Genomic DNA, 18,251 nt, shown 5'->3' on the forward strand with positions numbered 1-18,251 from the left:
TGATGATTTTTTAAAATGACCTAAGAGTTTAGGTCAAATTTTTTCTTAATAAAGAATAATAATTCTAAGTATTATTCATATTCTGACTATGTCCACAAATACGAATTTTACTTAGTTTATTATCCTCTATTAAAGTGGTGCACATCTCATTCGTGTTTCACCATAGTGTAATTGAAATAAGAATAAAAAATAAAACAGATTAATCATGAAAAATTAAAATTAAACTATATGCTCATTCATTCCTAAATTAAGCATAAAATAAAATTATCATTAATTGTTCAATTACAACCCTTGAATTGATATAATAATTGAAAAAAAAAATAACAAAATAAAAATTCTTGCAAAATGCGCAAACTTGTTAGAAATAAATGTAAGCTTTTGAGGATTTTCCTTCAATTATTGAAAAACTAAAGGAAATAATCAAAATTAGCCTTTTATGCCCAAAAAATAGAGAAAAAATTAAATAAAAGAAATGCAAATGATGCATGACTTTATAAAAGTATTTTGAAAATGTGTTTTGGAGTTTCAAATTTTTGAAATTGACCTTTGAAGTATATAAACTCACTTTGAAATGTGAATTTAAAATGAATTTAACTTTGAAATTGAAGATTTTATAAAACAAACATTAAAAATTGTTGAAAATAAGGCAAATGAACTCAAAAACTTATTAATTTATTCATTCGATCATATTTTGATTTTTCATTAGGGAGAGCTAATCTAAACAAGATGAGTTAAGATCTAAGCAATGCCTAATGATGTAAGATAACAGGGTTTTGGTTTTTGATGTAAATGGAATATAAAATATTCATAGAAATGGCTAAAATTTTGCAAAGATAAACTAGATATGCAAAAAAAAATCTATTTTACAAATCTTAAAAATGATTTCCCATTAGAGAGATCTGATCCAAGCAAGTTGGTTCAAAACCTGTGCAAAGCCTGACAAAGAAAAATGATAGGGTTCTGGTTTTTAATCTATGGCATGTGAAAATGAAAGAAAAATTTATAAAAATTGGCATGCATGAACTAGACATTCCAAGGAAGAAACTCCTTTTTACAGATCTAGAAAATGATCACCCATTGGAGAGATATGACTGCAACAAGTTGATCATGGGTCTGATCCTATTGGATAGATATAAAAGAAATAAAAATCCACCATAGAAATTGCTGAAAATATTTAGAGATGAACTAGACATGCATATGAGAAAAACCCTTTTTACAGATCTAGAAAATGATCTCTCATTAGTGAGATATGACTTTGACAAAATAGAAAAAAAATTGAGCGAGTAAAATGACATAGGGTGACATGGTTGTGGTTTCCGATCAAAAATAGGCATAAAATTACCATAGAAAATGATAACCATTTATAGAAGAAAACTAAATTCAATCTGAAGACACCACTTTTTATGGATCAGAGAGATCATCTACGGTTAGGGAGAAATCACTCTGGCAAGTCAGGGCTGATTCAGAGACAATCCGAACAATGCAGAATAACAGGTCCCGAATCTTGATTTTTTAAGTAGGCAAACGACGTTAAAATGCAATGAATTTTGGTGAAGATCCCAAAAACATATGAAGGAAGATGCAGTAAAAAAATCAGATTAAAATGGCACCTAATTATATGCAAATTGATGAATCTAAAATCGGATCATAATTGAAAATATCATCTAAACATGATCGAGTAGAATAGAACCTCATTAATGAATTGATCAAGAATGATATCTATCATTTCAGATCATGGACGATGATGAAAATGATAAAAAAACAAAATTAAAACATCTAAAAACAAAATTGAAAGCATTGAAGCATAAATTAAAATTGATTTGGCCAATTGAAAGTGAGATTTGATCTATTGAAGATCAAATCTCATAATTCTAATGGTTGGAATGAAAATGCATAAATCAAATAGCAAATTGAATGGATCAAAAGCATAAAATTAAAACTAATACAAGAATGAAATAGATCTACATTGCTACTTATGAAATTAGAAAGAAATTGAGAGAAGAAGAAGAGATCTAACTATGAAAATCAAAAATCATAAAAAGAAGAAAAGAAAGGAGAAAAATAAAAAAAATCAAAACCCCCCCTAAGGGATCTATTTATAGGTTGAGTGAGGTGCACTTTGAATAAGGAAAAGTTAAATATTTTATTGGGCTTAGAGCTGATGTGGCATCCATGGAGCACATATGGGGAGGGGGTAACCCCATGTGGATCTTTTTCCCTTTTTCTAAATGGGCAAAAATGGATTTTTGGTAAAATTTTGACACATGGCACCACCCATGTGGGTCTTTTTGAAAATTTCTAAAGGGGCACAATGGGTAGTTTGATGAAAATTTGACACATGACACCACTTTGCAAGTGGGTGCCCATGTGGGTTTTTAAAAGCAAAGGGGATTTTAAAAGTGAGTTTTAAAATCAACGATTTTTAAGCTAAAAGAGATTTTTTGAAATGGATTTTATTTAAAACTTGAAGAATGCCAAATGGTGCCCTCTTTTGAAAACATATTGTTTTCCTTTTTTATTTAAAAATCAATCAAAAAATGAAAGATTTAAAAATAAAAATGAAAAAGATGAAAAATAAAAAAGAATTTTGAAAATCAAAATAGTGGACCTTAATTGGATAAAAGATCCATTTCAATTTTTTGAAATCTAAATTGAATTGAAACTGGATCCAGATTAAATTTCAAAAGATTTTGCAAAAACATTGATTTTGGATTTGAAATTCAAAGATTGTTTTTGAAATTAGGATAAAAATGGGATGTTGAAATTGAAATCCAAGAATTGATTTGGGATAAAAATTGGATTTTGAATTTGGATCTGGATCCATGTTGATATTTTGAAATTTAGATTGAATTATAAATTGGATCCAGTGTATTTTTCAAAAGATTTCACAAAAATGCTGGATTTGGGTTTGAAATCCAAGAATTGATTTTTAAATTAGGATAAAAAATGAATTTTGAAAAGGATCTGGATTCGAGGTTTTGAATAAAAGTGGATCTGGATCTGGATCTGGATCTCGATTAAAGATAAAAATAAAAGAAATTGGTTCGAAAATGATGTTTGAATTTGGGATATGGATTTTTGAATTGAATTAAAAATCGAAAAACCCAGGCTTATGATAAAATTTGGATTTGGATCTTTGAATTTGGATATTGGATCAAGTCTGAGAGTGGAATTAGATCTTGGATCTGAATCAGAGTCCAATAAGTGAAATTGGATCTCAGATATCAGATAAACCTGTGTTCAAATTCAAAAGTTGATTTAGTTGTCCTTTTGAATGGATCAGAAGATGGATCCAGATGGAAATGGATCTGGAATGTTTAATTGGATCTTGGATATCCAATAAGATATTCTGGGTTCAGAAAGTGAATTAAACTCTGGATATGGATTATAGAATGAATTAGATAAAAGATCCAGGTCCAAGATGAAAAATGGACATCAGATCCAATATTGGATCCAGTATCCGATTTGAAGTATTGGTTGGATCTTGTATATTTATAAAATATCAGATAAAAGAACTGATCTCGGTCTGAATTGGGACTTATCCCAGTTTGCAAAATTGATAGAAACGATGTTCTGAAGAAATTTTTATTTTTTTGTTTTTGCCCTGCAAGGGGTTGAAAACACGATACTGAACTGGTTTGAAGTGACTTGAACTGGACAGAATTGGAATAAACTGAATTGGAAGTTATTTATACTAAGGTGAACTAAATCCAGAGCTAGAACACTAGCTTAACCGACTGAGGGTAGCTTAATTTGGACTGAATTTAGCTCACACGAGCTAAAATGAAGGTTCGAGAATGCGGAAAGTGGTTTTGAACTCGAATTGGACCATTCAAATTCTTGATGAACTCAAATTGGACTCATGGGTACAGGATTTAATGAATTTGACTAACTCGGGGATAGCTTGGCTAAGATTCAAGCTAGAAATGAGCTCATTTTGCTTGAAATAAATTAAATTTAGTTAAAATGAACTGGCACTGGTCATTGTGAGCTCAGTGGAGTTAGAAATGACTGATATTCTAACTTTTCTGAACTCAAGATGAGTTTGGCTAAGTCCAACTGATGAAGGGTCTAAGGGTGACTTAGGGGTAAAATAGTAATTTTATTGACGAAATGGGGGGTAAAATGACCTCTAAACTGAGGTAGACCTAAGGGTGAGACTCTACATTGCCCTGCAGAGGGTTGACATCTGTGAAAGAAGATATCCAGAATGGACCTGAAAAATTTGGGGTGTTTACATACCTTAGAAGCCTTCTAAGCTAAGTTACTTCAACATTAAGTAAATTAATCTAATTTAAACTAATCAAAAGTTTTAGTTAAGAAGGTCTTAGATGGGCTCTATCCTCCCACACGTTTTTAGTGAGAAAGCCTATGTATGGTGTAGGGATTGATGTGGAGGTGTCATGTGGCACCTCCTTTTTATTTAGATTTTTATTTAATTAATTAAATACCCTAATTATAACTTGTCCTAAAGGTTTAGATGGATTAAGGGATCCACTTGGGCTGGAAGGATAGAGGTTGAGTAGGAGTCACATGGAGGCTTGGACTCATGAGAAGTCTATAAGAAGGGGTATGGACACCCCCCCCCCCTCTCACGATTTTGGTTCTCCACTATCTCTCTTCAATTTTGAACCCCTCTCCCTCTCTACCCTCTTTTTCATCACGTCTCCTAGGGTTTAGAACCTCTATTGAAGGTAGTGTGTTGTACCTTCATTCGTGAGGTAGCTTGAGGAAGATCCGATCTGGTAAAGGTGAATTATTCGTAGACCAACAATCTTGAGGTAGGGTTTCACTAGCTTTGGATATGTGTATGGGCTAGGGTACACGATTCATGCATTGGGGATGGTTTTCCTATGCATCTCAACACAAATAATGGTCCAAATTTATGTAGGATCTGATTTGTGCTATGTGTTTGTGTTTTAAAAACCAAAAATAGGTTTTCAAGAAATCATTTTTGGGAATAGCATGGTTTCTTTGTTGAATCGATGTATTTTGAGTATGAAAAATCTATACAAAAAGGTTTATATCTAGGATTGATTCATGTGAATCCAGATCTTGATTCAAGATCATGGTTTAGAACCATAGATTGAATCTATGTATGGGTTTTGCATCGATTTTTATGAAACTATGCAAAATGGTACAGAGTATATATGCAATTTGGGATTTCAGGTTATCCCAAATTTGAATATGGTATTATTTTGTATATTTAGCATGATGGAAACATGTAGGCCTTAATTGAATATAATTCTTGTAGATTAGAAATCTCATTTGAGGGTTTCATAAACCCATTTTTTTTTTCATAAGTTGTTTTTAGGAAAAACATGTATTGTTGTATATAAATGTTGGATATTATGTTTTATTTATGATATTGTGTTGCTTCTATGCTTGCAACATGTTAGATATATGCATGTGTATGGTGTGTTTATATTGAATCAAAATCACAAAATTCATGATTATGGTATTTTCTTTATGAAAAACATAGAATTATTATTGTGCTTCTTAAAAATACATTATGTTCTGTTATTTTTATTTTGACTAGTCTAAAAGAAATTTATGGTTCTCTAAAATGGTGAATCCAAATATTCTCAAATTTTAGAGGGATATTCCAAACATTACAAGCAGCAAAAAAAAAATGGATTTGTTTGAGGACCGGATTGGGAGATATGACCTCTGCAAGTCAACACCGATTTTTTTTTCCTTACAGAAATTATGTGGTAGTTGTATGTTTTTATGAATTTTATTGCTCTAAAATATTTAAGGTTTATTGTTAATATTTTTTTTGTATTAGTTTATATATTGAAAAACACACGATAAAAATCTTGTATATTGATTCTTTACGGTTTGAGAATTAAAAATCAACGAAGTTGGTTCCATAACCTAAAATTTTTGGAATGCAATATGTCCAAGAACAAAAATAGATTGTAGTACATAAATTTTAATTCTCTGCTGGAATGTAGTTTAAACATGATTTCTTTTGGAGCTTGTGTCAGACACACCAACCTAACTACAGTAAAAATTATAGAATTTATTTTATTTTGTTAATTGATCGACTAGTGTTTCTTCAGAAAGATTGAACTGAAAATGTTTGTTTTGTTAACAAAAAATAGGTTTCAATAAAAGATTTATTATTCTTTGATCTAGAATGAGTTTGACCCAAGTTTTCACTTGTAAACAACTAGCACATATGTGCATCTATAGTAAAAATCTTATATTTAAATTCATTGTATTCTAATCATGGAAAAATTTATACTAACTGATAAATTATGTCCATGCAGTTTCAAATTTGAAACTCTTGTTTGCATGCATGGTATAGTTCTGAAAAGCACCAGTTGAACATGAATGGGTTACAAAACTCAACTAGATAGACACACCACATGTTAGTATACATTGTGTGGGCTTAATGAGGCTATATGGGTGTGTTGTCACTTGTGAGCATATTTTGATTGTTTATGTTGTAATTTTGATTATAATATTAAATTAGACTGCATGATATGTTAATATGCTTGCATAATGTGATGATATGCTTGCATGATATTATGATATGTAGTATGATGATATGCTTACATTCAACACAGCATGATATATATGAAGCATAAAAATATGCTTATATGCACTAAATGCATGGTTGAATGTATTATAATACATATACGGTATGACTTACTTGTTGATGTTATGTTTAATGCATGTGTATGAAATTGTTGTTTGAACTATTTAAGCATAGAAATGCATGTGTGGATTGTGTTCATGATAATCTAGTTGGACTGGATTAATTGTTGAATGAGGACTAATTAATCTTATGCGTGCTTGAGCCCAAAAAGGAGGTTATGCCTATGCCGAAAATGATGGCTATTAACCATGTACATGGTTAAATTTAATGAGGCATGAATGACACGAAAATTGATTGAATAAAAAGTAAAATGTGCACTAAATTCTCTTATGGCTTACAAAGAAAGTATAACTGGTACTTTTGGCTCTGTGAAATTTATTTATAGCACGAAATGATGTTTTTCTCTAGCCACATAGAGAGGGGACTAGGCTACCACTGCAACCGCGGGGTGATATGTATGAAATTCAGCTGAACGAATATTGATATATGAGGTTAGATGGTGCGGGTCTCTCTCGACATTATATTACCCCACCCCAGGACGTAAAGAGTCATGCAATGCCAAGTTAATAAGTCACAATTTGTTTAAATATACACTATAGGTCATTGTCTTCTTCTCCGATTAGGATTATGTAGTACCCACAGGTAATTGTGATATCAAAACAATTTTGTGTTGTGCATGTAGTTAGAACATTGCATGCATCATTTAAGTAAGAGAATATGTTAATAAAGATAAAAAGTTACTCATGTATACAGGGATGGTTTAGTTGCTCTGATAAGATCATGCACTGAATAAATGTCCATGCATTGATTAATTGCTTATGCATAACTGATCATATCTACTTGATTCTATATGCACTTCTGGATGATTAAATGCTAAGCATAGATATGTTCCGGTTTGATATTATAATGCATGAAGGTATTTGTAATGTTTGTATATCTGAATAATAGCATGATTGTTATATTAAACTGCATGTTTCATATATGCCTTGTATTGTATGCACATGCATTGTTAGTGTTTTCCTACTGAGACTCGGTTGGAGTCTAACACCCAATATTAAAAGCATACAAATAATATGTAGACATACTGGAGCAATAGTATGATGTTGCGGGGTGTGCCAAGGACCAACTATTTATATTCTAGATTTGTGTTTTGACAATACTTTATTAAGCTTGTTAAATTGTTTAATATTTATTTACAAACCAATGGATAAATGATTTAAACCGATTAATGAATGGCACTGTTACTTTTTTGTTGATGTGCTTGTAATCTACTCAGGATTTTTAACAAAGGCATGTTTTTTCTATATTTTGTTTTCTTAAAGGTTTCGTGTTTTGGTTGTCTCTTTCGCAAACTTAGTTTTACTGAGCTAATATACTCTTGTGCTTGCACTAAGGTGATGACGTTCTTAGTGTTAAGTCCGGTTCAAGCATAGTCATCGATAAAGCGCCCGGCAAAAAAATAGCCATATTTTCAAATTAAAATTTTGAGCGTTACATGGACCTCGCCTAGAGATTACTAGCTTCAGCAAGGAACCTCGTCCAAGAAAAAAAATTTGTACACTTGTACGTAAGAGTGATGACACTGGCCTTTTTGGAAAAAGGTCACTTAAAGTCATGTTGATATCAATCTTCAAAGGTGATAATTTGACAATGTGTTGTGGTTAAAAAGCAATTGTAAGATAGTTTTCCTTTTTTTATTTTGATAGGACAGCAATGAACAATGATGATGAAGGCCTTGGACGGTGATGATTCCAAAACACAAATTTTGTGTTTTGACATATCACATGATTCACCCTCGTAACCAACAGGTACATACCCAGCCTGAGCCCGATAAGAATAGGGGATTGACCTGGCCTGACTAGTAAATGGCCTGGGCCCAAGTAGGGTTAAAATATGATTAACATGGAGCATAGCCCAACCTGACCCTTTAACTGGTCGGGCTTAGAGGGCCCAGCCCAGCTCACCTAGACACAGCCTGATAAAACTGAGACACGGGCTGAACCGAACAAGATTCAGGCCGGGCTTAGGGCTGCCCAGGTCTGTTCAGGCATCCTTAAGTGCGACCTTATTGTCCAGCCATCTCATTTGACCCAAGATAGCTTTAGTTTTTAGTGAATGCTCCAATGGCCGTCTGGGTTGCTTTCTATTCATCCAACCCTACTTGACCAGTTTTAAACATTTAAATTATTGAAAGCCGCTTTACAAATACCAAGTAACCAAATAAAAGATAAACTCACCAGTGCTTAAGTTGTTGAATCCGCTTTGAACCATTTTGAACTATCTTTTGAAAGAAACCCATCTCATGCGGCCAAATCCGTTTCAAAATAACTAAAAAAAATCTCGTAAATTTTCAAAACGTGAGCAGAAATAATTTAGAAAGTTCATAATACCAATATGGAACTAGCCAATTGATGAAGGTACAAACAGAGCCCAGTCAAATGCAAAGAGGGATAGAGTAATGAATGTAGAAGGCCCCCCTTTATACTGTAAAATCTCAAAGCATGAACGCCATTATAATGCTATTTAACCTACTTCCAAGGTTTCATGGGCACGCCACCAAGATCCTCATATCCTTCCACAAAATGATAATATTCTCCGGTTAAAATAGTAGTAGCCCATACAGGAGGAGAAGAACGGAAGGAAGAAACATAACTTAGCTATATCTAGTGTACGCCCAGAACGATATCACCCTAAAATATCATATGATTTTATGAGGTTTTCCTATAGGAAAAAGTGCTAAAGAAAAGGCTCAATTTTCCAGGGAACGACATTTTCTTGTGAAAGAACTACAAAGCTTGAATGCACGTAGGGATAAATGAAATTGATCAGGCGATTTGCCAAAACTACAAAACGATTTCTTAAACACTACAGCTTCACCATATTGATTGTCGCATTTTTTTCATTTATTACATTGATTGTTGCACTTAACAGTCACTTATCATGCTGAGGAAAAAATTATCCCATGCAATGGAGGTCATTGCAATTGGCAAAGCGCAAATGCTCACAAATCAGAATACTATTTAGTGATGTTTCTATTAATACTCAGTTATCATGTTCCTGGTAATTTCCATTTGACTTTGGAAAACAGAACTTCAATAAAAAAATGTAAAGCATTCACTACCGACTATCTTAATTAAACAAACAAAAGGGTTTTTTGTAATCAAATACAATATTAACATAAAAATTAATTTAACAAGCCTGTCATAATACAAGGTTCCTGCATCAATCTTCTTCCATTGGAACCTCCGGATAATGCCACCGATCCTCTTCAATTGTTTTATTGATAATCGAAATAGGTGAGGGTAGAATTAAGTCAAGGAAACAAGAAATATGGCCACCAAAACAAACAAAATATCATGTCCCTAAAAAATGGAAGACTCTGCACACAAGTTTCATGTGTATCTAAATGAGAGCATGCAAACCAACAAGTAATCAAACTTTAACAATTGTCAATGATGTCATCTATGATGCAGCTCTGAGATAACACAATTAACTTGTGTTTTTCTTTTCTTCTTTTTTTTACTTCAAAAGATACAACAAATTTAATGATATTTCAGCAACAGCTGTCTCTTTAAAGACAAATCATAAAAGAGAGTATTCACATCTTTAACATGACTTTTATGAGTGCACAAACCAAGAAAAAGTATCAAAGATTAGATGCTCCCCATTGATGTCACCCATAATGTAGTTCTGAGATAACACAATCTAATGGCATTTCATAAATATCTGCCAATTTAAAACTAATAAGAAAACAATTTTGAATCGCAGTTTAGGCAACAGATTATCCTATTAATCCAATCGAGGATAAGGATGCTGACGTGTCAGGAGTAAGATTAAAACTAGCAAGATGCATTTACAAGGATTAAGGGCATCATAAAGGTAAAAAGAACCGCAGAAAACGGAACTCCCATGTAAATGGAACAAGGCCAGATAATACAACCATGAAACAAGAAGGCCAAACTACAAGGAACATGCAATTGGAGGAACAATGTTTCTGGAGTCTCAAGGGGAAGGGACAACAAATGGGAGGCCATCACCCGTTTAAAACAAAGCAGTCAGGCCATTTCAATAACAAGTGCTTTTGCTTAAGACTGCAGTACCCTATAATTTCATCCAATCACACAGAATATCATACAACAACAACAACTACGCCTTCATCCCAAAACAATTGGGGTGGGCGATATGAACCAAAAAAGAAAATCATTCTGGGTCTTCCACATGAATCCTTCTCTTCCAATCATTTTTATCCAATGCCATGTCCACGGTGAGGTTCAAAGCATTCATATCCTTTCCTATCACCTCCATCCATGTCTTCCTAGGCCTACCCCGACCTCTTTTAACTAATATATTTTCTCATTTCTCCATCCTTCGAACTGGAGCATCATTAGGCCTTCGCCGAATATGTCCAAACCACCGTAAACGATTCTCTCTCATCTTATTTTCAATGGGTGCAACGCCTACCTTCTTACGTATCTCCTCGTTCCGAATCTTATCTTTTATTGTATTTCCACACATCCATCTCAGCATGCGCATCTCAGCTACACTCATTTTTTGAATATCATGAATATCAAAAATGAAAAAAATGAATAGTAAAATACCAAGACTAATAAAAGTTAAGATGTGCACAAATTGCAATAATAAAAGAACATGCAGAAACAACACTAATATTGTATGCAAAAACTGATCAAGCACAACAATCTATGCTAATAACTGGGATAGAAGAATCCAATTACAATAAAATAGTGAGAACCCAATTTCAAATATTTAGAAAGATAACTCAGAATCCTCCGTTTTAATGTATTTCTTCATGTCAAGTATCATAGGCACCTGTATCGTTCAAGGTAATTTCTCGGCAAGGGCTTTTCTCAGATATATTTTCAAAAAGTTATTTTTCTTGGGAAAATCTCAGAAGGTTAGAAATTGAACAAATATAAATATAATAAGAAATATAGGAAATGAAAGATTTCTATTATTTTTCTTGCAAAAATATAAGGAAACAAATTTTAAAAGTTTTTAAAATACAAAAGAAACGAAAAAATAGAAAAACTGAACTTAAAATATGGAAAGCTGAAGCAAGAAGCGATGCATTTTAAAATGTATAGGAAGCGGGAAGCAAGGAATCAAAAAAGCAATATAAGAATTGAATGGGAATCAAAATGGAACACAAATAAAAACTAAAATAAAAGTGACTATTTTTAAATTTCATGATTTTTTAGTGTAAAAATTAAATTTTTAACAAAATCTAAAAAACGATGATTGCCAATTTAGTGAAAGCACATGGAAGTGAGTGAGAAGCGTGAAAGGAAACACATAAAAAACTTGAAAAGTAGAGTGAGAAAACATTTAAGAAGAATAGATGAAGCATGTGGAAAGCATAGGAGAAGCGTGGGAGAATCAAGATTCCCATCAAGTTTCGGAAGCGAAGAGTATCGCGCTCCCGAAGCGAGTTTCCAGGAAGCGAGCTTTCCACCTATCTAAGAAGCTTCTGGTAACTCTGATTAAGACTACCTCCCTCTCTTTTTCTGAAATTGTAATTTTATTTTTCACTCAATTATTTCCCTTTTTCTCTTTATACATAATACATATATATACTTGTCTCCACGTCCAAGGCCCACCACACCCGACACTTTGTACTCGTGTTCGACACCAACTCAAGTATTAGTGTCCACACACACATATAGTCACCAACTCACCGATATTGCTGATATTTTCAAAATATCACGATATTATCGGCATTTTCAGCTAGGCCAATAATATCCGCAAAATATAACAATATTTTCAAAATATCACCAAAATGAAAATATTAATGATATTATCATGATATTTTGTGATATCTTTTAAAAATTCCTTAAATTTAAATATTTTAAGTTCAGTTTTTATGTTTTTTTGTTTCTTTTGTATTTTAAAACTAGTTTCTTTATATTTTTTGCAAGAAAATGATAGAAAACCTATTATTTTCCTATGTTTCTTATTATTATTTATAGTTTTTCAATTTTAAATATTCCAAAATTTCCCCAAAAAAATCACTTTTGAAAATATCCCCGAGAAAACCCTAGCAGAGAAATTACCTTGAATGATACAAGTGACTATATATATATATATAATATTTCACCCTATGGATGTGTTCAGCATGATCCATTTATTAGAAAATGCAATATGAATCAAGTGACTTGAAAGCAAAAACATGATTATCAATCACAAAATTTTGATGCATTGTGCACCACTGAATTTTAAAACCCTTCAAAAATCTGCTCATAAAACCTGATCAGATTATCAAAAGCATGTTTTGACTAAACAAACCATATAGATCATATCCATGTCTTAACTCGGAAAAAAATCAAGAAACTATGAAGGAACGAGCAGTTTCTACTAGAGAGTACGGTACAATCGAGGGTAGCCATATATGTTTTCTTATATTATTTTGTCATTGCAGGATTTACATTTCTTATTAATGGTTTCTGGTTACTCATTCATTTCTTAATTCTTTAGTATTATTTATTATGCATTCCTTATTTCTTTAGATAGCATGTAGGTACATGATGACATTCACTCTTCTCATATGCATATGCATACCTGCATGTGCATATATGTTTCTATGTATATATGATTGTGTGTGTGAGCAAGCGCGTATATGTGCATAGTCAGTGACATTGGTGGTTTGTTAAAAATACTGAAATATTATCATAGTACATAGAAAGAATAAACTGAAAGGAATAATGGCAATATACTTCAAAATATTTGCTGTTCTTTAGAACATGATAATATCACTATATTATCTTGATATTTTCATGTCATTTAATATGCACATGTGATTTTTTTTCTGTTTTACCTACATTTCAAATTTTCAACTACTCTCTCACCTTTTTCACATTATTATAAACAAAATACCTTGCCAAGAAGTCAGAGAAATGGATATTGGCAAGTAAATATACAATTGCATACTTTATTCATTCAGTTCTTCAATCAAACTAACAATATAGAAATCTAAAGCAAATCCCATTATGTTTTTCATTTTCCTACATTTTCCAGTTCTTCAATCAAACTAACAATATGTTAGACATTATTGCTTAAAAGTTGTTAACAACAGCCCTCTCAAATTCTTCATGTTGCTTTCCTAATCTAGAGCAATTGTGTCCATTTGCTTATTTTTAACATATCTTGTGCCATCGTTTATCAACTAACCTTGTTATCTTCTTTTGGCAACTATTATGTAGCAATTCTTTATTTTTTTCAATAAAATCATTTGTTTAGCAAATAACAGTACAACTTTCAAGTCTATATAGATTTGTTTTTAAACAAGGTTTAGAAGGGCCATCATGTTTTCTTATCCATGGTATCGTATCAATTTGACATATTTTTTATCAATAATAGAATAGAATAAAAGATCGATTATGATTTTAACCATGCATGACAATGACAAGAAACCGAATTTTGGACATGATAACTGCAATGAAAACCAAGTAAATGGACAAAGATTCAACCTTTGAACAAAAGTAAGGAGTGACTGGTGCCATATCACAGGCATAAGCCTTTCATCATCCAGGAATCTCATAAAATGTGCAGTAACAGCATCAAGCACTCGATAAGGTAGCGCATATTTCTTGTCCAGAAGAAGCTTAATGAAATAACTGCAAATGACAAACAAAAGAATCAGATTACAGACTGACATATTAGTTATAAAAAAAAGAGAAAAAAAATTGTGAAGATACAGTCGTGTATTCAATATTGCATCATATTAGGTACTGTATTCTATTTTTCTTCCACTGATGCATAGTTTTTGAGGCATTTTGCCCTTTTCTCTCTCTTACATATGGTTAATAACTTTCGAGGTTAGTTTCAATCTTTTTCCCCATTAATCTTCTTTATGTTTATGATATATGTATTGAGAGTTTCATGCACTTTATCTCGTTCAAGTTGTGAGGAAGTGACTTCACTTCCTCTTCAAACTTCTTGCTAATCTTTAGGTATATTTTCATCAAGGTTAGGCTACTGGGTTGGATCACTCAGATTTGCTTGTACATTTTAGTTTTTGCCTGTACGATTTGCAGATGCCATATCTCCTTTTGCAAAAGTTCTAAAGATAATCACAGGAAGTATGAAAAAATGTTGTAAAAGAGGTGACAAACTTCAATTTTACACATCATCCGATACATTTTTTGAAGAAAAGCCGAATTTTCAGATAGACCTCTTGATTTGTACATGCAAAGGATGAGTTCAGAGGTATGGAAGTTACTAATTTGATGATATAATGAAAACTGGAACAGAACGTGCAATATAGCCCAGTTTGGAGCAGTTAGTTTTACCCAGATCCATTGTGTCATTTGATGTTGAATTGCTCTCTAATGAACTTAAAGATCTTTTGGACTCTTGAAATTGGTCATAGTCTGCCTTGGATGCCATTTTGACAGGATGAGGTGATCTCAACCTATTTTATTGGTAGCTTGGCTTGAGTGGCTAGATCAAATCAATGATCAAAAGAATACCTGGCTGTGCCACAGTAATCCATCTCAGTTATTTTCATCAAAGCAGCACTGCATTGCACATTACAAAGTATGCCATCAGAACACCTATCTCATGAATATAAACTGCACACTACAAACTTGTGAAAAGATTAATGTGATACCTTGAATGAAGCGGTGGGATGGACACTTTTTGAATTATGCTTCCAATTATCACAGCTTCCCTGAGAGTGCAAGTACCTGACTGCACGTCATTTGAAAAATGGTTCCCAATATATTAAAAAAAAGAATGAACCAACTGAGCACAAAAACCTATAGATTCTTCACTATTGATGCACATACCAAACCACTGTAAGATAGCATTACGTGCACATTCAAAAAGTCCAATTACACAGAGAAGCATTAACCAGAGATCATCTTCCATTTATTTGCTTTTGGAGGTTATCAAGAGAAGAGCATAAGCTACCACCTATGTAACATGGGTGCGGGTGCGGGTGCGGGGATTCGGCACTTCCAAAAAACCCGGGTGCGGGGGTGCGGCAGGGGAAAAATGTAAATATATATATAGGGGGGGTCCGGGGGTTATCCTATTGCATCCAATTTTGAAAAAAAAAAAAGCAGTTTGCAATTGAGCCAGCTGAGTGTGGTTCATTCAACTCATGCTTGTCATGAGCTCAATCTTGATCGGATTGCTGGAGTTATAAGCCGAGTTTAAACACCCCAAGCTGGGTTGTTTATGAACACTGGTTGCTGATAATAGTGACGTTATGTGGGCTATCAGCTTGGGTCCTTTGCACAATAAATGGTTGTGATTAGGGCTGTTAAGGGGAGTAATATGCAGGCGGGATTTGGGTCATGATTTTTGTCATGTACCTGACCCGATCCAAGTATAAAATGCATTATTTATAATAAAAAATCTGAAATTATGCAGGTCTGAATCTGGAATTCCACTTTTGTAACCCGATAAAACCCGAACCTGAACTCGAGCTTGTGACTTGTTATTTGGGGGGGGGGGGGGGGGTCAGATATACCCTAATGGGTCGTGTACTAGACCCGTTGACAGCCCTAGATGAAGAGAACGAACGGGTGATGATCTCATAACACCGATTTGGCAAATCAACGATCTACTCAATCGCAGTTAAATGCAAATAATTAAAGTTTAAGCTGCTTTTGTAAATGTTAGATAAGTTTTGGGTTTATTGAATTTACTTTAGAAAAAAACCCGATAAATTTACTGAAAAAAAAATAAAACTGGAATAAATAAAGAACGAAATATCCGCTCCCGTCTTCCCGCATTTTTTCCTCTCTCTCTCTCTCTCTCTCTCTCTCTCTCTCTCTCTCTCTCTCTCTCTCTCTCTCTCTCTCTCTCTCTCTCTCTCTCTCTCTCTCTCTCTCTCTCTCATCGATGCATCCCCAAACCCTAAGATTTCCGATCGCGGAGAGCCCCATTCCGGTCGACAATCATCTCCGCTTCTACCCATCTTCCCGATTTCGCGTTTTCCCCGGTTTTTTCAGGACCGATTTCGCGAAATCCCCCGGTTTCCCATGCATGAAGCATGGGCTTCCCGCGATCAGGAACTGCGAAGATCTCGGCTCCGCCACCCCGAAGAGGATCGACTCCGACCGCCAGCAATCGACGGGAGCTCGCGAAGCCAGCGACATCGAGGCGAAGAACGTCGACATCACGACGCTCGGGAACCTCTGCGTCGACATCGTCCTCGGTGTGCCCAGCTTGCCACCCGCTTCTGCCAAGAATGGACCAAAATGACCCTGGTGCGGTCAACGCACCCAGGGTCGGGTTGGCCGCACCCGAACCCGCGTCGAGTCGCGTCGACGCGGGTGCGGCACCCTGCTAGCCGAATCCCTGTGACATAGGCTACCACTTATGAAGACAGAAAAGAAAAAACGAATAATGTTTACAGACCCTATAAAATATCTGCCTACATGTGGAATCAATAATTTATTGTGCAGTTAAGGTCCTTTACCAATAGCATCTTAACAATATTCTACTTGTTAATAATATGAAACATTTCCATCATGTTAAATCAAACCTTTATATGTACACAATAGACCTCATCTTAATCTCACTGACAGTTGCCTATAATCTCTGTCACATGGGTACGGATACGGAGGGTACGACACGGCAATTACAAAAAATGAAGATATGGGGACACGGCTATATATATATATATAGAGAGAGAGAGTAGATCAGGTGTGGCTCTCCATTAGGATCCATATTAGAAATTTGAAAAAAAAACTGAATTGAAATTTTTTTAATGGTAAGGGGTTGAACGAAAATTTTGAAAAGACGGGGAGGATTTGAAATTTTTTCTTAATAAAAAGGAGGGTGGGGTCCTCTCTCTCTCTCTCTCTCTCTCTCTCTCTCTCTCTCTCTCTCTCTCTCTCTCTCTCTCTCTCTCTCTCTCTCGGGCAGATGTGGAGAAGAAGAAGAGGAGCAGGTTGAGGAAGAACCAGTACTCTCTCTACTTTTTCTTCCTCCTCTTCCTCTTCCTCTTCCTCTTCCTCTTCTTTCCTCTTTCTTCTTTTTCTTCTTTTTCTTCCCCCCTTGCCCTTCAACCCCAAGTCAAAAGTCAAAAAAAAAATTGTTATTTGGGTCAGGTCAAGGTTGGGCCCAACCCAATTCGGACCAGCATGTACCCGTGCCGTGTTCGGTATCCATACCTGTGTCAGGCCATGTCAACACGGGTATGGTTGCTTGTTAGGCCATAGCCTATAATCAAATCACACCATCTTGTAGGAGCCATAAAAGTTTCGCCCTGATTGTTCATTAGTCATTACGAATTAACCAAAAAAGAAACAATGACTGGACAGCTGATAAGTCTGTGATATCATACAGGTCTGACATTTGTAAATCAGTGCTTGCTGAGCGGACAGGCCTCCACAAAACCTTTTACTTCTAATGCCAGCAACATGTTCAGGAAGGACTTCTGAACATCTGTATGGAGCAGGATGGACAGCATTCTTCTTCTAAGAAGCAAGAAGCTACTTATCACAGACAAAGAAAAATGGAGGAAGTGAATCTCACCATGTCAACTTTGACAAGAGAACACTCCAACTCCAATTGATATTTTTGCTTATGCTTCTCTATATTTGATCTAAATGCATTTTTCTCACTAGCACCTAGATTGAAAGGCCATTTAGCACAAAGCCATGTGAAGGCTGGT

The 18,251-nt window shown here is 34.3% G+C and overlaps 1 protein-coding gene across 2 annotated transcripts in view; it reads right to left on the reverse strand.

Annotated features, from left to right (window-relative positions):
* Positions 1 to 10,595: 10,595 nt before the first annotated feature.
* The window catches only part of LOC149822416 (bystin-like), a 33,174-nt gene continuing 25,518 nt past the window's right edge, over positions 10,596 to 18,251 (reverse strand). Inside the window, exons 6-9 of one of the 2 annotated variants that reach the window (XM_089980855.1) lie at positions 15,231 to 15,310; positions 15,091 to 15,138; positions 14,089 to 14,235; positions 10,596 to 11,145 (exon numbers count right to left, since the gene is read on the reverse strand). In XM_089980855.1, the coding sequence (XP_089836981.1) occupies positions 11,142 to 11,145; positions 14,089 to 14,235; positions 15,091 to 15,138; positions 15,231 to 15,310 (279 nt within the window). In that variant the 3' untranslated portion in view covers positions 10,596 to 11,141. Of the gene's footprint in view, positions 11,146 to 14,088; positions 14,236 to 14,910; positions 15,139 to 15,230; positions 15,311 to 18,251 lie in introns of those variants that run through there. The other variant, XR_016425983.1, reaches the window with a different exon arrangement.

This window comes from Nuphar pumila, chromosome 11 (assembly GCF_984573655.1).
Source record: "Nuphar pumila chromosome 11, dmNupPumi1.hap1.1, whole genome shotgun sequence".
In the NCBI taxonomy this organism is placed as follows: Eukaryota; Viridiplantae; Streptophyta; class Magnoliopsida; order Nymphaeales; family Nymphaeaceae; genus Nuphar; species Nuphar pumila.